Consider the following 23901-nt stretch of genomic DNA (forward strand, 5'->3'; position numbering starts at 1 on the left):
GACGGCCGACGGTGGGTGCTGCATTAGTGACGGAGGTCTGGCTGCCGGTGGGTTCTGCATTAGTGACGGAGGTCTGGCTGCCGGTGGGTTCTGCATTAGTGACGGAGGTCTGGCTGCCGGTGGGTTCTCCATTAGTCATGGAGTGACGGCCGACGGTGGGTGCTGCATTAGTGACGGAGGTCTTGCCGCCGGTGGGTTCTGCATTAGTGACGGAAGTCCTGAATTACCCAGTATTTCGCTCATTGTCTGGCAAGCCAAATGTTACTTGTTAGTTTATTGTTCAATTGGAGATGTATTGTTTCTGTGTTTATAATTTCTCCTGAAATTCTTTTAATCTGCCATTTACTGTATTTTCGTTCTTGTTTGTATAGTTGACTCTAAGACCAGGGAAACTGTACACAATCTTGCCAGGTTGGTTATTGAAATGGGACCCGACTCAAAAACTTTCAATACGGATAGCATCACCAGCAATCCTGACTTTTGGTGAGTAATCTGTTTGAAATCAGTGCGTGAGAACACTTTTTGAGCTTAGTCTTTATTTTTATTTTTTTAAACCTTTTTTTTTCTTCCAGTTCCAACATAATTTAAAAGCTAAAGAAAGAGAAAGCTTTATACGTGTTCATACCAGTGTTTTTCAGTGTATTGCTTATTATTTATTATTTTCAAATACTGGGTTGTTCCTTGAACAAAATGCCATAATAGCAAAACAACTGCTGAATATGGGTCATACATTTGTGCAGTTTTTTAGTTTATTTTTGAAGACTGATGTGTTTAAACAATTCGTTGTTGTCAGACTGACTTCTCAGAAAATACTTTCAGAAGTTGTACATTTGAGCATTCTAGAGGAGAAATGCTCGAAAGGAAACCAACTCCTTATTAGTAGACGACATCCATTGATGTATAGAATCCTTCCGCCCCATTGAAAGAATCTCCAAAAGTAAGTACTGAGTTGCTTGGAGAAAACCGCTGTCCGAATAAGAAATTACTAGCTGAACTGAGGTGTGAAAAGGCTTGTGGGATAAAGGAAGTTTGACATGGACTGATCTTTACTCATGGGCGGAATCTTGTAGATCTGTAGAGGTTTGACTCACTAGACCTGCTGCGACTCCTCCCATGCCTCAGAGTGCACCAGCACAGCTGGCTCCATCTTCAGTTGTTTTACCAGTCACTATCGAATGTGGTAGCGTCAGCAGAAGAGGGCGACGGCCTCAGCAGTCTCCCCGAACATCTCTACACCACATCTGGAATGCACCGCGGACTCCAGCATGAAAAGCACCCATTTCATTTTTGTCTGCAGTGTAATACAAAATGCGCATGGGCAGATCGCTAGGCTGTACTTGTGCCTTTCTGCCGTGCACAAGGAGTTGAAATGTGAGGCCCTCCTCGCGTTCATTGTAAAAAGGACCTAAAACACTGAAATGGTTACACATAGATGAGCAGGAAGAGTCGGGACCCTCAGCCAAGCATTTTATCAAGAAAAGTTGGATGCTTTCTCACCACAAATCTCCTGCAACTTAGTAGAGGTATGGATAATTGAAACAATCCAGCATCTTTGTGCGCCGAAAGCAAAGCCGTCCCATCGCGCTTCAATGGAACAACCAGGTTAGTCTCAGCCACTTAAGATCTGCAACTCGGAGAACCGCTCTGGAAGGAGTCCAGCCTTGAGCCCTGAGCCAAAGCCCAAGTAGCCTAAAGTAAAATATAAGCCTGCACCATTCACTGTACCCTGGGGGGCGAGATTCACTGTAGGCTTTTAAGATATTGTACTAGACGTATTTGTTTAAAGAGTCATCCACACAATCCATGGTATGTTCCTCCTCGAGATGCTGCTGTGATAAGTGTTTTTAAGGGCTGCAATTCCTTGGTGGATTCCCAATTCACTTTGCCACCTTGCCACCATGTACCAAACTTAAGTCTTAGTTGTCATTAGAGGAAGAGCTATGCATTATTCTACTATAGGGCTCTATACAGCCAGTCCTCCTACAAGGTGTGTACTCCCGCTACGTTTTCACTCTAAATAAGGATGGTGCTTTAAGGCAAGGCCTAGATGTGAGACCCCTGAACTAATGCGTTCAAACAGAACATTTTTCATATGCCCGCCCTACAGAATGTCACTCCACTACTTCAGAAAGGCAACTTAATGACCGCTTTAGACCTCAAGGATGCCCATTTCAACTTACCAATTCACTGCACACCATCAGTTCATGCTACGCCGAAAACATTAGCAATTTAAATTCTCCCCTTTGGGGTAACCAGAGCCCATGGATATTTACCTAGTGCTTGGCAGTCATCGCAACTCCCGTACATGCCATTCACGTATTTTCCAAACTTCGACTGGCAGCAGCCCTGCCCAGCACAAACCTAGCAAGCACTGTTTCACCAATTAGGCTTCATGGTCAGCATGAAAGTCCCAGCTCCACCCACAGCTAGTTCATCCCTTCTTGGGGCCAATTTAGGAATGCATAAACAGGCAAAGCCTACCCAAACACTCGGTGGGTGGTGGCATTACAACAACTATCGCATCTGCACACAAGGTGGGATCCACGCTGGCTTTTTTAGGAAACATTTGCAGAACTAATTTACACACAATTTGGCTTGGAACTAGAACTTTACTCTGAAAGCATGCCATTATAGGGTTGGCGTACGTACTTCAGCTCAGCAGGTTTTTTGTGTGTGCGAAATTAAGAAACAAAATGCTGAGCAAGGTTTTACACTACATATACCATTTTAACATGAGTCATGACTTGCAGTTCCTGTCAGTAATTTTTTTAATTGTTTGAGAGTGGTTGGATAAGGGATCTGAATTTTATTTCCTACCATTTAAAAACCTGAAAATCTGCACCCCCTCCGGGCTCCACTTCCAGAGGTGACTGGCTCAAGGTGGGATGCGTCTTGCAAGCCAAATGACATTTCGGTCATTCTTCTGAAGTTGTGAATTCGACCAACATTTTGCAGAAATAACGAATCTTGTGACTGGAGTTTCAAACAGAGGGGCAGGAAAAACAGCATGGAAAACTGAGAAATGGGGAGTGGGACATTGCCATCCAGATCAGGTTGGGTGCAGCCTCTAATTTGACGAGTTTTCTTTGAACTTTTACTTTATTCCCTCCTTGTCTTCCATATATGTTTCAGGAGGAATTTACAGATTTTCCGAGAGCAATTTAAAATCCAAAACAAGGAGCTGCCGCAATGGTCCCAGAGAATCAAAAGTGCAGCGGGGTTTTATTCTGTTAGCTGCAGGGTGTGTATTGCCTGTTGGAAGGCCAAGAGCAACATCACAATTCCCAACTATTTTCCCCTAATGTTTTTTTCAATCTAAACCAGTTCATGGTTGCATATTGCGACTCCATGACATTTGTGAATATCAAATATGCTTACTCCCAGATTCCCATCAAGGAACGATATTGGCTATCACGGTCTTCTAAAGGCACCTTCTCTTACCGCTTGCCATGAATGAAATCCTTCGTTTAGCCTACAGCTCTGGGGCTTTCCAGCAACCGCACATTCTCATCCGATCACATCTCAGTGATTGTCGTCTCTATTCATTCCTCATCTGAAAAGTAAAATCCTCTATAACATCGAAATTTTCCATCTGATCTTTGGGTTTGGTGTGGTAGTGCTTCATGCTCTCCTGCATGCATTTTTATTTTGTAAGCGACTTGCAGTCCAAAAAGATTCAAATTCCATCTTATTGAGTTTTTTTTTTTCCATTGATCAGGAATAGGTGATCAGTTTTTCGTCAGAAGATTGCGTTTTCTTTGACAAGAAAATGGTTGTCCCATTAATGATCACTACATTCAGAGTATGTCCAGTTTCATTTAAATTGCACTTTCAGTCAAGGTTTTTCTTTTGTCTTTGGTAAAAGAATTTTATGTAGACTAGTGGCTACGCGAGCGACAAAACTCTTCACTCCGTAACTTGTTTGCCTGAAGCCTAGGGACCCCCTATTTCCGACTGGGTATTTGAACGTCTTTTGTGTAGCCCAGCATTCATGTTGGCTAATGATGGGCTTCGCTGGCCTCCATGGCGCTTCTAACACAACACTTGTCTGCTTCAGTTCATGGGAAAACTACAGAGCACGCACTATGGTCTACAGCCTCTGCTGCTGGTTGGGGAGGAGGAAAGGAAAGCAAGCAGCTGCTTCCACTTTGATTCTCTGTGCAAGGGTTTAGAGTGGGCCTCAATACAAGAATTCTGAATTTAACGGATAAGGCGTGTGAGAAGAGGTGAGCTGTGGTGGAATATAACCCTCAGCAATTTAAATTCAGTGTCTCCTTGGGGGGGGGGGGGGGGGGGTTGTTTATGTTGCCTAGTTCATTTTTGATTAGCCAAAGATAAGTGAGGAAGCTGCACTCGGATCAGTATCGCAGCATGATGTTCTGATGGTTTTGTAGATCCAAGCACAACTGCTGATAACTGTTCTTGCTTTTACTGTAGTTATTTTAAGAGTACACTTTAAATGTTGGCATATTCATTTATGTCATCTATATTTCATTTTACGTTTTATCGATCTATATATTTTTTTTAACAAAGATGTATTTCCAGAAGTGTTTGCAGCATTTTCGTTCTCACCTGGACACATTAGCTTCACTGTTCAAGCAAAGATGGTATCTGTTTGATTCATGTGGGGTTTTATCTTTCACAACCTGCTCCGTCGCTCTTTGCAGTGGCTTGCTCGACAGTAAATGACTGCATGGAGAGTCAGAGGCGCCTTTTTTTTCTTTTCTTTTAATAAGTACAGTCTAACTGGTTGCATTTGATCTGTTCAGTGTAAAAATCAGTGAAAACTGGGAGCCTTTCTCATGGTATATGAAATTAGTGGCTCTGATGCCCTGAGGGCTCATTTGATTAACCGTGGAATTGCGGTGAACAAAGGCTCCATCGGATCTAAACATTTGCTTAAATTGAAAAGGCTTCAGCAGTCTTAATTCAGTGTGGCGTAAGCACACAGTCAATCCACTTATGTCTTGCAACCTATTTACTCCTGGCTGATCCAACAATGCCAGATGTTCCTGAAACGACCCCCAGTTTTTACGTTGTTAAATATGTACTGTATGTAAATTTTTAAGTGATGGTGTCACTCTTCAGTTTGAGTAAACCCTTTTTAGAATTTAATTTTTTGTTCAGTGATGCACTGCAAATTGACATCAGAAATCTTGTCAACATGTTTGCTTTATAGGTTTTTAAAAGAGGAAGACAGTGAAGCATACAAATACTATCAGAAGAAGTTGGCTGAATTCAAAGAGGCCAAACCTGCATCTGGATCAACCAAGGTTAAAGAGGAACCTGGTGACACTCAAGTCTCTGAACCAGGCGATGGTAATAGCGAAGATTCTAAGCCTGCGCTGCAGGAACCTGAGGCCTCTGATGAAGAGGACGATGAGGACCAAGAGCAAGCGGAATGTGAGGCAGAGAGTAATGCCTCCGAGAGTGCCCCTTCCACCCCTACACACAGTCGGAAAAGAGGTCGCCCTACTAAGGCTAGCCCCCTTAAATCCCCAAAGAGAGGGCGTGTTGGGGAGCTGTCCAAAGGCAAGTAGATTTATGACACTGTCCCATTTACACCATCAAGATTATTCTTTTCACCAAATTAGAGTAATGGGCTGCTTCTGTAGCTCAGGCTATATAGTTTAAAGCTGTTTCGTCTGGCGTAGTGCAGAAGAGAAGCCAAACCGTACCAGAAATTGTTAACAATCTGCTTGTAGGCACCATTTCAAGGAGTAGGGAAATTATGTGCGTGAGGGCAGAACTTCTCAGACTAGGTGTCCAGGAAAAATCCAGGCAGAAAATCATGAAATATTTAAGATGCATCAAAAATTCTATGCGGAGTGCCACAGCTTGACTTGTTTGTGGTCTAGCAAATATTGCTCACGCCACCGTTGTATGGTTGTAATAGACCGGGGATGCCCATAGGTGTTTACAGTATTGTGGTGGTGCATTTTTGAGATTTGTGGTTATTGACAAGTATGTTCTTCAATCTTAACTATGTCTTCGGTTTAACTTTTAGTTGAGGAACCTGTCACAGTTGCTAATGAAAAGCCAAGTGGACGACCAGCCCTGAGAAAGGTGAGGTGGAATATATGTCACCCCTCTGTTCAGTGGGAATGACGGAACCCTAGCAAGAAATCTATGTGGTTCTTGTTGAAATATGCACATTTTCTGCAGTCTTTAGGCCGCAACAATGAGGCCTTATTTCTCTGCAAGTCTTGACACTAAGCTGGCATGGTTCAACCATGTGACATTGCACAAGATAGCACCAAGTCTGTGCAGTGACAAGTTTGTCGGTGGGAGACTTGGCAAATAATATAATCTAAAGAAGCCCAGTTACATCGGATATGGGCTTTATGAGCATATATCAAAAGGCGTGCTTTATATGTGGTAACTGGAGCTGCTACCTTCGAGGGACAGCTCACCAGATACCAGTCTCTTATGTTGACATGTGTAAATATCATTAACACTGGTCATTCTGTTTTTATTTGTATTTCTGAACAGTCTGAGGCCATTAAAAGGTTATGCTGGTGTGCGCTACCACCGCATTCAGAACAGTATATAAATATGCCAGATTGTACCATGTTTATGGAGACAACTGCAAAGCTTAGAACTGTAGCCCATGGCAATACAATAACTGCATGAATTAAAAACGGTACCAAGAAGGTACTCTGTGTCTGGCTAGGCGCATATTTATTGAATTATGAAAAATGTTTTATATGGTTGCTTCCTCTCTTGTGGAGCCAACCTTCTCTGGTAAATATGCCATATTACAAAATCATTTTACTGTACAAGTGGAACAGAGTGTAAGCGTGTACTGGTATGTGGAACTGTACTTGGACACCTCTTGGGTTATGAGATGGAATTGGTCCATCTCAGTTGTTTGAAGTGTTCAGTTCTCAGTATGCAGGCACTTTTTTTAAAGCTGTGCAAAAAACAGATATATGCGTACAGCTCATGAGGACAATAGGAATCTGCATGCAGGAATGAGCGAATGTTATTGTTGATCTTGCAAACGCCTAAGCTAAATATTTGGCCAAAGCAATGGCATTTTATTAGTAAAAAGCAGCAACTCTGACTCTTCAATGAGGAACCAAGCAAGGTGCATTCCCATTATTATTTTGACCTCACTCAGGTTTGTGGGAAGAAGGCTGCCTGACTCCTATTTTAGGCATCCACTAGACAACTTCTCAGAGCCAAACTGAATTCAAACAAATTGGCTAAACAGTTTGGATCTCTTCTTGAAGTATTAAAGTTGCCTAGAACAGTGATTAATATTTCAAATTCGAGCTTGGTTCCATAATCAAAACTTCTAGAATTTGCAAAACATCCAAATTTATGGGCGGTGGAAGAATCCACTGCAGCCTACCAGGTCAGTTTCTGTTAGGAGCTTTCAGTAAATAAAGTGATCCGTGTGATGTAGACTTCAAATGACTGAAAAGGCATTTCACTATTGTTGATTCCACAAAGAGCTACTTGATTCTTTAGATCTAACTTCATGCAGGCAGATAACTTATGTTTATGGCATCCCTTAATTGTTTCAGCTCTGTGCCCTACCAAATTTTATTTGTCTACGTTATTTTAAACGAATGGGACAGCTAATTTACTATGATCAGATCAAATTTGATGACTCCACCAAATGGCATCGGTCAGATACGTGGGAGCCATCAAGTAAAGATTATTTACTTGTGGCAGTCTTATTCTGCTTCTCGATGTAGCGCGTCCAAACCTTTTGGTAATGGGTGCAATGGCTTACACCAGAAAACAGGATAATCTAGTCCGATCTGTAGCCTCCCTCGATCCTGCACACTGTGTGTAGGTCAGCGTGCCTTAAACTGCATTACTATTTTTTTCCACCCGTTTGTCTTGGCTGTACAAGCACTAAATTATACCAAGGAGTGTTAATTTAAATTGTAGAGCATGGGACCTGTGTGCAGTGCCTTAGAATCCAACCCTCTTCAGAAGAGCGTTCCTTCAATATCCTGCTGTAAAAGGTTCTTGCAAATCTTCCTTTTGGTTCTACTTTTTACGTTTATATTTATATTGTGATGTCGCTAGTAGAAGATGCCAGCTTGTGTGGTCTGTAATGGCACACCGTCTGACTTGGTTTTTGTGGTCAGATAAGGGAATGGCATGTTCTTGTAGATCTGAACGCAACCCATTTTTGTTAGACCCTATTAGGGAGTACATTAAACTTTTTGTTCTATTTTCTTCCACAATTTGTGGGAGGATAATTGGTCTTTTCACCTCCTCTGCTGGTCCAGGTTTAAAGGACCGGTTAAAAACAAAGTGCTTACTGTCCTTTGCACTACGTGTCAAAGACCTGAATGGAGCGCACCAGCTAGGTAAGTTATTTCTCCTTTTTGGCATAGCTTTTGAACTGGCTTTGTCTCTGCCTTGCTTTTCTGATTTGAAATGCCCCGTTTTCTGTTGATCGCTGCATTAATACTTCGTCCTATTTTCACAGCTCAGAAAATTGCTTTCTTCGGACTTGGATTATATAGACAGTCGTTTTTACCATTCATTCTCTGAGAAATTCTAACCATCAAAGGGCATACGTCTTCGGAGTCAAGTCATTTTTGAATAGATTCCCCTCATACGTGGAAGTTATTGTTGAAAGGGCTCTAGCCCCTTCAAGTATTGGTATAGAATCTTTAGTTATACTCTGGTGACACAATTCTAGGTCCCCCAGGAGCCTCAATCTGAGGGATCTTGAGTTTTTATCCTGTATTGTAGTAATGTTAGTGCTGAATTGATGTTGATAAGGATGCTGATCTAGATTGTTAGTACATCATTTGCAGACTGAGGCAGGGACTGTAGGTTCTGGGAGATAATTTGTGCATTGGTTAACAGAATTGAAGAGTTGCTTTGCTTCTGTTAGTTGCCTCCCTCCTTGTGGTCTTGAAATATATATATATTCTTTTTTTGTTGAGTTTAATATGGTCATTGGTGAGTTTTGATATTTTACATTTATTTTCCTGTTTTTGCTTACCACATGAGGTTACGGGAGTGCTCATGGATTGGTGAATCAGGTTTTTCATACAGTGTTAGCATGGTCAAGAGTTTCTGTTATGGAAAGTAATAACTTTACTCTTGTCCCTATTAAAACGCAATTTCTGACCTTCATTATCAGGAGGAGCCATAGATTGCCATGTACTTTACTTGATCAGTTTATTGCTGCAAAAGTAGGATTTTTAATCCACGCTAGGCCTTTATTTCATGTGAGCTGAGCAAACAAAACTTTTCAGGAAGCAGGTAGTGGAGGCAACCAATATTGTTTTGAGGCACTCCGTCAGCAGTGGTCCTATATTTGTGTCACTGGGTGCTGTAAGCCAGTCTTGTTTGTAATCTGTATCTGTGCAATCTTGTCTTTACTGGTCATCCAAGATGTCCTTGTTCTCAATTAGTATCCCATCATCTTGATCGCCACCTACACCATGAATACCCTCATTCAACACTCCTCTGGGTCCCTGAAGATTGTGGGACTGTTAAAAAGAGTGTGCGGCTGTGGCTTAATCACTGGTGTAGGGTGGGAAGGTGCTCATATTGTATCATTCTTTGCCAGGTTAGAAGCTCTCAAGGCCCTTGGGCCAAGTTCATTTTAGCTGGTTCAAACTGGTTAACACCTGCAGCAGGGTTGGTTCTTGACACATGCTTGCACCAAAGAAGGAAAAAAAGATCAGCAACCATATGTTAACTATTTCAAATCCAGATATTGAATGTGATCTACTACACTTGGGTTTTCAATCAGTCTCACGGAAGAATGCCTTAGTGTCACCCAAGTTGGTGATGCAGCCAGTGACCGTCTCCCTGGACAGCAGTCACTGGTAGGGCCTTTTTTTTTTTTTTTTTTTCACGTAATTTTATTGACAGCCGGCACAGGTTTGGTGTCACGAAGAACACCAATAATATACAGTAATTGACAGTGTTCTTGAAATCAACAGTTTCATTTTTATCATACCAGTGTTCATATAGTAAACATACTTGAATATAACTCTTAACAAACAATAGTGCAATACTAAGATCAGAGTACCCAAAGGTCTTGGGTACATATGTCTGAGTCATTAATTTTGAGAACCATTATAATTGACATCTGTGTCACATCACAATAGTCATCCTGGCAATTCCTCTAAACATAGCCCTCTGTATTCCGCCCACTTCTTCCATATTTTAAAGTGTTTCTGAGGACACCCCTTCTTGGTAAAGACAGATCTCCAGAACCATACAGAAATCAAGGCCCTTTTTCCATATTGCAACTGAAGGCAGAGATTCATCCATCCATGCCCTGGCGATATCACGCTTAGCCAGCGTGAGGCCAAGAAAGAGCAGATGGCGCTTTTATGTATTACCCCCCACGGTGATATGGAGCACAGCAGTCGTGGCAAGAGCGGGATATCCCAAGACCTCCGACAGACATGTGGTCATCCCCCTTCAGAACCTCGATAAAGCCGTGCACTGCCACACAGTATGAAGGAAGGTACCCTCAGCGGCCCCACATGCAGATGGTGAGGGGAGGCGATCAACCCAGTGCACCACAGCTTGCGCCTGGTAAAATAAACCCGATGTAAATATTTGAATTGGATGAGTGGCAGACGGGTTGCATTTGTCACACTGCATGGGCACTCCAGCGCCTCCACCCAATCATCCTAGTCTATGAGACCCAAGTCCACACCTGCCAGGCATCCTGAGTTTTATTTAGTGTTTATGGGGTGGTGGTCAGGATTGTGCGATATATTTTGATTATTTTGTGATCCCCAGTTCTCAAGTATTGAGGTGTCTTTCATAGATTCACATGCTTAAATATTCCCCGTCGTCGAAGTGGGAGTCCCACTGTATATAACATAGCAATGTAGTAATAACATAAGCCTAATAGGCATAAAAGAAAGTAAAACCATAGAGTTTTTATGGGCAGACAACTTGTCACATCTATAACATATTACTGTCATTATGTTTTAGTCCAAAATCCAGCCAATCAGGCGTCCGCACCCACTAGAACCTTCTCCCCAGAGCCTCGGGCCCTCAGATTTTCTACCGCACGTCGTGTGAAGCGAGTCTCCCTGAGCTTGCTCAGCTTTTCTTCTCATATCTCCTCAGAAGATTTCTGTGATGTCTACATCCAAGAAATCCCTCTTCAGACCTTGTGGAAGTTGTGGTAAACTGAGGCTTCATTCTGAAGACCCTCTCAGAAGACTTTAAAAGACAGAGATGGGTGTCTCCTCCTGTGGCTACAGAAGTTGAAGACTTCAGAGAATCCTCTCTCAGATGTGGAGAGTGTGTCTTCCATCAAAACTGCTCCCTCCTTGAAGAGAACAAGTGACTCTCAGAAGGTTTCTCCAAGACCTAAAGTGGTGAAGAAACATAATGTTGATCAGCTCACTACCCAATCTACAACTTCAAAAGGGGTGATTTCCCCCCCCCCCCCCCCCCCCCCAGGAGCCTATCTGAATCCTTTATGCCCCCGAGATCTGATTCTCAGACGTCAAAGACTCCAGCTCAGTTTTTACCTCAAACTGCCTCTCTCTATGTCTATGAAGCTGGCTATGATCCTGTCGTTGGCATCTTCACCGGCGACGTTGGTATCTGTTAAGGTGAGACCCATTTCGTCTACAGTGCCTTTAACTTCGTTGCCGACGGTGGCTTCGTTGTCGGCGGTGGCTCAACGACAAATTTTATCGCCGGCAATAACGGCCACGGCTCCATCTATAGATCTGATACCACTAAAGGCTTCAAGCTCTTTGCTTCAACGACGACCTTCCTCGTTGGATACTCGAATGCCAATTAAAGCTCCTTCTCAGCCTCCAGAGGTGCTATTTACATCTGACGATGAGGAATTCGAGGATGACCGAATTTGGACTGCTCGCAGTCCCTCTGAACTTCTAATAAAGTGTCAGGAATCTGATGATTATGACTTACAAGAGGACGATTTCTCTACTTGTGACACGCACCCGGCGCAAGAACTTCCTATGGCACAACTGCCTTTAAGTCTTATTTCCAACCTCCAATATATGTTGGATGATTACAACCGCCGTTTTCCACGTTCTGGGCAGACTTCTCCAACGCCGCAGGTACCTCCACAGCCTGTTTCAAATAAAGAATCAGTGGCCACACCTACGTTGGCGACAAGAGTTCGACATTTTGCAGTTGCTCAAATCATAGAGGAAGACTGTCGACTAGCAGGATGATGAGGGTGACAAAGAAGAAGGTGAGCTGGATGATGGATCCCTTCTTTCAGAATGGGACAACTATCAAATACAAACGCCATCTCCTGCTGATCCAGCTCCTTTGGATTCTCCACCGGTCTACATCGGTGGCTTTCATTTGCTCATGGAAAGAGCGGCTAAGAGATTCCACCTTCCAATGACCACCAGGGAGGAGGATTGTTTCCTATATGATTTTAAGGATCAACCTCAAAAACAAGTCCGTTTTATTCCAATTATAGATTTTTATCTGGCAAGAAGGCCTTAAGTTGATGCAAACTCCTAATTCCATTCTGGCTATCCTTCCTAGGATAGATAAAAAATACAAAGCCCCTCAATTCTCCTGCTTGTTTAATTTTGCTAACAAAGCCTGATTCCATCATTACTCGGGCAGCTCAGTGTCGATCCAGAAACCCATTGTCTCTATTGTCTGCACCGACAGATCGAGAGGGTCGATGCCTCGATGTTATAGGAAATACATTTTCCACTATGGCTGCAACTACAGTACGTGCGGCAAATTCTTAAGCGATCTTGGGCCGTTACGACCGGCAAATGTGGTCAGACATTTCATCTCTTATAGACCTTATCCCTGAAGTGTCTAGGCCAGAGGCATTAAAGATTCTCCAAGAGGGGAAAGAATTTCCTCGGAAATTATCGATTGGGCTGTTGATGTATCCTCCACTGGTTTCCGTCTTTTGGCTGGTGCAGCAGTCCTCAGGCATCGGGGCTGGTTACGGGCCACGACTTTCCGTCAGGAGGTACAGACAAAAATACTGGACATGCCTTACGACGGTGAATCATTGTTTGTCCAGCATATAGACGATGCCCTTCAAACCATTTAAAAAGGACACTGACACTGCTTGTGCTCTTGGGTCTTTACAGTTCAAAAAGCAGCCTTTTCGACGCACAAGAGATCGTGGATCCTCTTCTTCCTTTCGAGGAAATTCTAATTCGTACAGACAAGGTCAAAACCACTACTCCTCCCAGAATCAACAGTCATATAGGCAACAGCATTCTTCCACCTACAGGCAATACAGAGGAAAATCTTCTTACCAGAGGAAAGGATTCCTCCAAGAAACAATGACTCTCACCACACACAGTCGCAAAATCCTCCCGCTTTTTCCAAAGTTGGAGGTCGAATCTCCCACTTCTACTCCAAATGGTCACAAATTACTACTGATCAATGAGTTCTGGATATTGTGCGCAGGGGACACACATTGGAATTCTTAAAGATTCCACCCAATACTCCACCAAGAGGTCCCACCTCCTGCTCACCTAAAAGAAATTTTGAATCGGTTGAAAATTTTGTTAAAGGGCGCGATCGAAGTGGTGCCAAAACTACAGAAGGTCAGGGGGTTCTATTCAAAGTTCTTACTCGTACAGAAAAAGTCTGGAGAATGGCGCCCCATTTTGGATCTACGGGCCCTGAACAAATATATCAAAAAACAAACTTTTCACATGTTGTCCCTTCAAGAAGTACTTCCTTTTCTATCCCAAGGAGAGTATATGACAACTTTGGATCTTCAAGATGCTTATTTTCATCTTCCCATACTGCCGAGACACACACAATTTCTCAGTGGCTAGAAAGGACTTCCAATTCAAGGTTCTTCCATTCGGCCTTCGTTCCGCTCCCCGAGTGTTTACAAAAGTCCTTGCACCGGTGGCAGCTTACCTTTGTCTACAAGGAGTGCAAATTTTTCCATACTTAGATGACTGCCCACTAAGGCAAAGTTGTTCGAACTGGCATCCAAACAAACTCTTTTCTGCAGGTCCATCTTCCAATCTCTGGGCCTCACGCTAAACATGGAAGAATCTGTTTCTCCCAGCTCAAAAACGCTGTTCTTGGGTGCCATTCTAGATACCGAGTAAGGGAAAGCTTTTGTGTCGCATGAAAGACGTCAACGTCTTCGCAATCTAGCGACTTCTATCCATCTAAAAGAGTCAGTTTCTGTCCGACAGTTGAAATCTTTCCTAGGGATGTTGTCCTTGTGCATTCCTCTAGCCCCTCACTGCCGCCTGAAAATGAGACCTGTCCAGGAGGAATTGGACAAACAATGGGCTCAAGTCTCAGGAACTTTCAACGACTTAGTCAGAGTCACACATCGACTAAAGAGAGCTCTTTTATGGTGGACTCACGAAGAAAATATCTCCCCAGGACATCCGTTTGTGACGGACACTCCACTATTCACTCTCACGACCGATGCATCTCTCGAGGGTTGGGGCCCCCACTTACAAGGACTGACTGAAAGGCAAGTGGACTGCTAAACAAGACACATCAACCTTTTAGAGTTACTGCCCATTTTTCTGGCTCTGAAAGCTTTCCGAACCATCATTCAAGGAAGCTTGGTGTTGATCCGTACGGACAACACAATGTGCATGCACTACATCAACAAACGGAGGCACAAGGTCCGTCTTGTCCCTTCAAGCTCAACAAATTTGGAATTGGGCGATTCAACATCACATCGTCCTCACAGCAGTTCATGTTCCGGGAGCGTCGAACAATCTTGCGGATTCCCTAAGCAGATCGTCCACGACCAATCACGAATGGGAATTGCACCAACCCATTCTGGATCACATTTTTCAAGTATGGGGTCCCCCAAATCTGGATCTGTTCGCAACATATCTGAACCAACGCAAGTTGGCTTCCCCAACCAAAGTCATGCGGGAATGCATTTTTGATGAACTTGTCAGAAATATATGCTTACGCTTTTCCACCAATACTTCTAGTCCCCAAGGTTCTGCGGAAAATGAGGAAAGAACCCTGTCACATTATTCTTATAGCCCCCCCAGTGGCCTCGCCAAATCTGGTACATGGAACTCCTGCTCCTGTCTCAGTGCGACCTGATCATTCTTCGCCCTCTTCCAAATCTTCTAACCATGGAACACTGCCAAATTTGTCATCCCAATCCAGCATCTCTACGTTTAGCGGCTTGGAACCTGAGCACTATGAATTTGTAAATTTGGACATTCCTTTAGATTGTAGAGATATCTTGGCTAAGGCTAGAGCACCTTCCCCTGTGAAAACATATACACTCAAATGGAAACGATTCTGTCTATGGTGCAATAAAGCTCAAGTACATCCTATACATTCCAAGCCAGAACAACTTTTTGCCTTTTTTTTGCACCTAGCAAAATCGGGCCTCTCGTACTCTACCCTTAAGGTTTTCCTAGCAGCAATCTCACGATTCCGTCAAGATGTCTCTAACTCACTTTACTCGTCAAGAGCAATCCAACAATTTTTCAAGAGTGTTTTTCAAATGTTTCCTCCGATACGTCGGCCACCTCCACATTGGCATCTAAACATTGTATTGGCACAGCTCATGAAACCACCAGTTGAGCCAATCCATAAGGTCAGTCTCAAATATGTTACTTGGAAGACTTCTCTACTCCTGCCTCTTACATCCTCCCCCCGGGTCAGTGACTTGCAGGCGTTTACCACTATACCACCTTTTCGTCAATTTACTCAAAACTCTGTCCTGCTCCCCACCAATCCGGCCTTTATCCCCAAGGTGCCATCGGATTTCCACCTCAATGAGCCAGTTGTTTTTAAAATCATTTTTTCCAAGTCCTCAAACTCCTGCAGAGAACGCTTCATTCTTTGGATGGCAAGAGATGTCTCAAATTTTACCTTCCTAGAACAGCCACTATTCGTAAGAATTACCAACTCTTTGTGGCCTACGGACGGATGCGACGGGGTCACCCGGTCACCAAACAAACTATAGCACACTGGATATCTTCTACTATTGCCTTTTGGCATCAACAAGCTGGAAATCCACTTACATCAACCGTTCTAGCGCATTCCACCAGGAAGGTTTCTTATTCTACTGCGCTATTTGCTGGGGTACCTCTTCAATACATCTGCAGAGCTGCAACATGGTCTAGCAGACACACCTTTACGAGACACTACTGTCTGGATGCTGCAGACAACACGGACACGGCTGTGGGACAGGCAGTCCTTCGTAATCTTTTTAAATAAGGTCAGCCTCTGATGCTTCCCTCCTCCTGTATACAAGGTACATTTATTATGTATTTATGTATATATTATATTTTATATGCCTATAGTCTTTTGCGCTGGGTATTGCTATTGCTTTGATTCTTATGTACCTTTTTTTATTATTATTATTATTATTATTATTTCACTGCTCACCACTCTTATTCAAGCATGTGAATCTATGAAAGACACCCCAATACTGGGGAGGAACAAAAGTGACTTACCTGTAAACTGTGGATATCCAGTATTGGTGTCTTTCATAGATTCACATGCAACCACCCACCTCCCCTCAGAGGCTCGAATCATGTATTTGACTGTTATGTCACTCTTGTGCTACGAAAATCTGAGGGCCTGAGCCTCTGGGGAGAAGGTTCTAGTGGGTGCGGACGCCCGATTGGCTGGATTTTGGACTAAAACATAATGACAGTAATAGGTTATAGATGTGACAAGTTCTGTCCATAAACTCTATGGTTTTACTTTCTTTTATGCCTATTAGGCTTATGTTATTACTACATTGCTATGTTATGTACCGTGGGACTCCCACTTCGGGGAATATTCAAGCATGTGAATCTATGAAGGACACCAATACTGGAGAACCACAGTTTACAGGTAAGTAACTTTTGTTCATCTCTCATAAAGACTTTAGCTTCTATAGGATTAAAATCAGGTATAGCCACTTGTTGTGCCACATGCGGGGAGAGGGCATGTCGAAATTGGAGATACCTATAAAATTGTGAGTGGAGCATGGCATATTCTGTCTAGAGTACCTGAAACAACTTTATAATCTTTCCGTGCATAACCGCTCCCACTGTGTCAATCCCGATGGCCTCCCAACCCAGATAGCTGCAACAACTGTGGCAGCTGGCCATTATGCCAGTGGGGGGGATCCTCTCATCCATTTACCCCACCATCCCATCTTGGGAAGGGCTCGTTTCCAGATCATTAAACTAGTTTGAGTCGCTGGTGGCAACACCCTAATCCCATCAGCCATCGCTCGACCGCATATGCCTGGTCTCTTCTATCGCCATACCACCAATCATTGCGGACGAGTAGATGTGAGGCCGCATGATAAGCCTGGACGGCCGTATTGGGTATGTATGGTTTTGAAGCTGGTATAAAAGGAGGGGCAGTGAAATCATTTAAAATATGGCAGATCTGCCAAACGTGGATAGTGGTAGGTAGACCTAGTCTCCTGCCTGTGCCCATCGCTGAGCCATATTTATTTCCCATGAAATAGTTTGAGAGGCGGATAGAGACTCCCCTAAGTATTTGAAGTCGTCGGGAACTATCGTCACCTCACAAGACCAGGCACCCAGCTGTTTTCCCCTCTTTCCCCCCCCCCCCCCCCCCCCCCCCACCCTTTCCCGCCCCGCAGGGGCCACAGATAGTTTGCCTCGATTCATGTGGCTCCATTGCCAGTGCAAATAGATATGGAGAGAGTGGTCATCCTTGGCGAGCTCCTCACCCTATAGTAAAGCTGCCAGAAGTGAAGTCCGCAGCCCGTATATAGGAGGCTTATTAGCGTTAGTAGGCGGGGGCCAATATTTAGGCGGCTGAGCAGAGCAAAGAGGTATACCCAGCTGAGCGAGTCAAAAGCCTTATCCATGTCTGTGAGGAGTAGTGCAGCTGGCTTGCCAAGTTTGTCCGCAGCGGCAATAGCGTTGTGTGCACGACTAATGTTATGTCGTGTAGCACGGCTGGCCATAAAGCCCGCCTGGTCGGGATGTATCAGATCTGTAATATTTGTAACCAAGCGATTGGCAATTACCTTAGACAAGAGCTTAGCCTCCACATTGGGGAGAGAGATCGGGGGATAAGGCGGGTGATGTTTCTGGGGTCGGACTGGCTTTAGGAAAACTACTATTTCCTCTGCCAAGGACAAGAGGCTCCCCGTATAATGTTCCAGAAATTACTGTAAGTCGCTACACCCCGGGACCCCCTCGTGAACTCAGAATGAAAGGTTTGTGCAAACCCAAATCGTGCCAGTAAATGAGTCTATTGTAAGAGTAGTATGTCAGCGCTGTAGTGTTTAGCCTGTCGCAGCACAGCGCACGCTTAATTTAATCAAGGAGGCCACGATGTTCCAACTAATGATCTGAAGTTCTCGGTTTCCGGAACTCATCAGGCCAAGTGTTATGTCTGGCATAGAAAACTGTGAGAAAATGTGTGAAGTTGAAAATCCTGAACGGCCCGGGACCATGTCTGTAGTGATTGGCAATGGCACTAACAAAGAACGTGAACTTCAAAAACTTCCCATGGCCTCTACAAATGACTGTCTGTGCTGTTGCACCATCTTAGTGTAGTCCGAGAAAATCATAATGTGTTGTGAGGCAAACGTGAGTCGCTTTCAATCTGGCTTGCTGCAATATAGCATCTCGGTCTTCATAATTGAGAAGCTGCGCAATTATTGGTCGAGGGCAGGCTCCTGGTGGCAGCTTCTGCATCAGTGCCCAATGTGCACGCTCTATTATGAAGCCGGGGGGAAATGCGTCAGGCGGGAGCCATTCCGTGAGCTACTTAACAAGGAAGTCCTCTACGCAGCTGCCCTCGGGGAACCCAACAAAGCGTTGGTTGTTCCTGCGGGCGTTACCCTCTGCGTCCTCCACCTACGTTGCCAGGCCTTTGGTAAGTGTTTCTAGGGTGGATACTTTATTCTGAATTATGCTTACTGTGTCTTCTACTGTTGAGATCCGGGATTCTGACTCTAATGCGCTGTACAGCATTTCTGAGATCCTGTCTGAGCAGCATAACGTCTGAGCAGACGGCCCCAAACTCGGCCTCGAGATTTTCTTGGGATTGCGTAATCGCTGTTTAACAGCGCTGCATTTGGCATGGCCACATCCTTATTGCCCTGATTTGGCTCTGGGCCACAGCTCCAGTATATTTATCTATCATGCTTTGCGTGGATGCCATTCCAGGCGGCTTGTACTTGGCCTTCTTGTGTAGGTATCCAAAATGCAGTGGTTTAGCTACAAGGTCCAAGTATGCCTCCTGAGTTCTGATCTTGATACAGGCTGATATCGCCAGTCACTCTCAGTTGGATCTCCAAAGGGCGGCGGCCAAGGGGGGGTTCCTTGCCCATAAGCCACACGAACCTGGTCCAACTTCTTCTGTGAGCAGGGAGCCCCCACCTCACCTAACATGTGCCGACTCACAACCCCAGGCCTGCCTGGATCCCATGGGGCAGCCACCAGGTATCATTGAGGCCTCCAGGAAGAGCCAAACAACTAAGCTCTGCTCCGAGCCAGTAGAGTCAGTATCTTGGTAGGAGCAGGGCAGCGGCACGGGGTCTCATGCCGTCCCTTGTTTGCCATCGAACACCCAGCGGGAAAGAATGGGTCCAGTGTTCAGCAGCCCCCAGTCTACATTTGGCAGTAATTGGGGTATCCCTGAGAGGAGCGTGGCACTGTCCACACGGCCAGCACCCAAATCGCCCAATCCGCCAGTTCACCCAACCCCCACAAGCGAATCCGGGGTGTGCTAGGGCCATCCAGCCGCTGAGGCCCATGTCAGTTGTGCAGCGCAGGGCCCTGAGGTGTAGCCGGGACCCCTACTGTTTTATCCTAAAGGGAAACGCTGGTAGTGTATCATATTCCCCGTGCAGTAGCGGGGACCCACGGCATTCCACTGCCGAGACCCCAGCATGGCAGAGACCGGGTATCGCTGGCCTCCTGGCCCTAGCCACAGCTCCGATCAACCTTAACCTCCTCAGGCAGGGGCAGCAGGTAGGGCAGCAGGAGCTTCGCTAAGGGGTGGTTGCCATGTTAGACCACCAGGCCCCGCCTTTTTTGTTTTTTTACGTACTGAGCTTTTTTGAAGTCACAGTTTGCAACTGCAAATATGCTGTTTAAACTGTACAAACCCCAAATTGTAATTCGGTAACTTGATACCTAAACCCTAGTCTAGCAATTGATGTAGTGTGAGTAAGATCCCTGCCCAGGGCACCAGACCTTGCCCTCCTTATCCGATCACCATTATCTCCTAGTTGTATATAATCCTTTTCGGGTCTCCTGCATGTAAAGCGGATTTACTACTTTAACCAGAGCGTTCCCCACCTATTGAAATTTTCTTTCAGTTCCGCCGTGGCAATTGTCCTGTGCCTCCCGACATTGCCAGATAATTAGGACATTGTACCTGAGCGGTGTTGGTCTGTATCTAGTGGATCTCCATTGTAAGTGCAGTTTGTCAAAGTTCCATGGCATGTGAAAATGCAGATCGGAAGTTTGGGAATCTGGGCTTTTCAGACTTTGTTACTGTTTCATCGCCATTAAGAACCTTGGCTGCCTAAATCCAGTGTCTGCAGTGGTCACCACAGTGATGGCAGTAGATGCTGATTCGCCTTTCTTCAGTATAAATTAGGCTTTCGATCTTGTCATGAGGTGAATAGTCGGAGTGGCATCTTATATTACAATTTTACATTTAAAGTGGAAACTACCAGCAGGTCCATATTGGAAAAGGTCCTTTGTTTTCTTGAAATTCTTAGGTCGAGTGTCACTAGGCCTGCATTACAATCCCCCTTTCAGTCTGTGTGCCCCACTGAACCTTGTAGATTGTGCTAGCTTTTCAGGATAAATCTGACTTGCTGGCAATAACATTGATGATTATTTATTCTTACATAGAGCAGTAGCTGAAATATTCCCAGGTTGATTGTTTCAAGTTAGATCTTGTGTAATTGAAAAAACAACCATTTTGTAGGAGCGCTTTAGACTAGAATAGCACACATTCTAAAGGTAGACCTATTTAATCCATGCTCCGCTTTCATAGTTTCATTTGGCATGCTGTTGTATTCTTTGTGGATTACAAACCGGAAGCAGTGTAGGGCTCTTGTCTTAAATGGTTAATTTTCGGTCAACTTATGATCTCTGCACAGCTTTTTTTTAATGCAGGATAAGATTGCTGATTGCCGATTTTTTTTTTTTTTTTTTTTTATTGCTGTCAGTCTGTTATTAAGCAACATTCCACGTGTTCAGATGATTCCGAAGGTCTCCACACTCTAACACTACATTGAAATGGTAACATGCATGTAGTCTGTTTTGGTGGACCGCATCCAGACATCTAATCGTCTAGCATCGGGGGCTGCTGTTATTTGCGAATGGAGTCACTTATGCAATGAGATGGAGGTTCTACTTCAATGCCCCTTCGCTTGCCCTCCGCTTCTGATATTGTGGTTCATATGCAAGTGGGACTTTATTGTCACAGCTAAAGTGTTTTTTAAATTTCCTTCTTCTAAACAGAAGCAAGCTAAGCAAAACGAGGAGGAAGAGGAAGATGACGGTGTGAAACTGTAAGTACCAGAACCACCTCTTCTTTTTGCATAGGGATTATAGTAGCCAACATTTTTGTGTTTCAAATTTCAACTTGATTAAGCATTAAATATGTATTATCGTTTAAGCCAGAGGTCTTCAAACTTTTTTACTCTGGGGCCCTCCCGCAAAGCCCCCCCCCACACACACACACACACACACACAAAATGTTTTGAGGTCGTGCCCCCCGCCAAAACTTTATGGTAAGGATTGGGGGAGCAGGGCTTATGGGACTATTTCAGGAATACCTTTTCTAAAGCTTATGAACCGCACTAAATATGAGACTTGTAAAACAGCAAATGCATCAAACAAAAACAGGTATCCCAAACACCCTGCTCCCCATAATTGGGGTGTTGTGAGCCCCTCACTCTTTGACCCCAAAGCAACTACACCTGCTGCACTAATTAGAACTGCAGTCCTGAGTAGCAATTTCACCTGCATCTTTTACCTCTTCCCCACCATGACGGATCATCGCCTCAGTCCTAATGCTTGAAAGGAAAATAAGCTCTGATGCCCCTTTTTTAAAGGTAGACCGTCATAACTGTGATTCAGTGGCCCCTCAAATCCCTGGGCCTCAGTCCTGCTGCATCTGCTTCCTTAATGATAACTAGCAGTGGCCACTTAGACACTTGGCAGCAGTATCAGCTTCACTAATGAATGTTCCTTTAAAAAAATAAAACGCTTATATTGTCCCCTTCTTTGGGGTATCTCTCTGAAGAAGCTGTCTCTGGCCATTTGTAAACACAAAAATGAGTCCCCTTACAGTGCTCCCTATTCTGGGCCTTCTCTTTGACAATAACTATGAATATCGCTCCTTTCCTCTGTCTCCTAGACCATTACTGTGAGGCCCCAGGTATCTAGAGGATTAGGGCTCTGCATCTGAATGCAACCCTGCTGGCCGTCTACCTGCCCCCATTTGGACTCCGCTTTCACAGTGCCCCTGAATGGTTAATACCGAGTTTGAGATGCCTCTGCCTGAAATCTTAGGGTGTGGTGGTAGTGCAGAAATGTATAAAAGAAACCAGCCTTCTTACCAGCCATTAATTGATTGAGTCACTTAAAGCCAGGGCCACTGGAATTGTGAGTTTCTGCAGCAGCAGCGTTTTCCACATAATTATCAGTTTACTACATTTGCTACATAATCTGCAGATTTAAAAAAAAAAGAAAAAAAGGATTCTAGCTCAAACGGAACAAAAGTTACTTAAAGCGTGACAAAGTGTTCCGGAGCAGTGGAAGGCCCTTTCCAAAGATTGACTGGTAATCATGTGGTTGCTTACTGCTGTATTTGGGTGTTACTAATGAGGTGAAATCTTCCCCCTGATCACGTTACCTTGAGTTAAAATGACAAAATAATGAAGTAATGCTAACCACAAAATGATGCGCATTGTGCTGCATAATTTACTGTTTCAGCAGATGATGGATTATGTGGCAAATGCATAACTATGCGCTATGAGTGCAAGGTGAGCATGGAAGTGAAGGGGTGAGATTGAGGAGTGAGGTGTCTGAATGCAGGGTGCATTCCCAGACACTTGAAGTACTCAGCATGTTATCAGTGGCGTAGGGTTTCAGATAGAAGTTAAACTATTGCTATTATGGCATAAATCAGGGGTTTGAGGGTGAAGGAAATGTGCTGATCCTGTAACAAACTTCCAGTCTTGTGATTAGGATTGCCAGCTCATTATTTTGATGTCGCAGACGGTACAAACCTAAACAGTCACCTAAAGCCCTATTTTTATCACTTAACTGTGCGTACTTCGAACAGCAGATGTATATATAGAGAGGACACTTTTAATTGTGTTCTTGGGCTGCCTTAATAATCCAGGACTGAGAATTGAAGGGAACAAAGACCGAGAAGTCACATTACAAATTTAATACATAATTTTTTATTTATAACCCTTTTTAGTGTCAAGGAAAGCTTTGCAGGCTCTTTACACATACATGGCTGGCATTTTTTTCTACTGGCAACCCTACTTTATATTCCTTTTCATGAAATGCATTTTCACACTACAGCAGTAAATGTAAGCCCCTGTAACCAGTTTACAATGGTATGCAAATGGTTTTTAAAAACCTGTGAAACTCGGGCGTGCCAGAGATAAGGCTCTAGATACTGCCCATCTAAGCCCACAGCAGCACATTCCCTGACCTCTGGCCCCACGTAAATTAAGACCTGGAAATGCAGCAAATGAACATCACTGCACTTCCAGGCCATCTTCATTTACATGTACGTGCAGATACATTTGTGCCCCCTGGGAATCCATTCACGCCCCCAATCGGTTATCTAATGTATCTTCAATGTTGGGCCTCACAGACTATGGGGTATTTCTGTATGGGGCATTTCTGTATGGGGCATTAAAATATTTTGGGAGAACTCCATGACTTCAATTCACGTTCACTCTAGTAACTAGTGTCCCCAGAGCTAAGG

At 44.2% G+C, this 23901-nt stretch overlaps 1 protein-coding gene across 1 annotated transcript in view; it reads left to right on the top strand.

The window, feature by feature from the left end:
* LOC146772288 (SURP and G-patch domain-containing protein 2-like) overlaps positions 1-23901 on the top strand; it is a 45897-nt gene that overhangs the window by 16333 nt on the left and 5663 nt on the right. Inside the window, exons 6-9 of the mRNA XM_085638944.1 lie at positions 372-483; positions 5180-5532; positions 6008-6066; positions 21411-21460. Coding sequence (XP_085495070.1) covers positions 372-483; positions 5180-5532; positions 6008-6066; positions 21411-21460 — 574 coding nt within the window. The remainder of the gene's footprint in view (positions 1-371; positions 484-5179; positions 5533-6007; positions 6067-21410; positions 21461-23901) is intronic.

The sequence above is a fragment of the Triturus cristatus genome, chromosome 12 (assembly GCF_964204655.1).
Source record: "Triturus cristatus chromosome 12, aTriCri1.1, whole genome shotgun sequence".
NCBI lineage: Eukaryota > Metazoa > Chordata > Amphibia > Caudata > Salamandridae > Triturus > Triturus cristatus.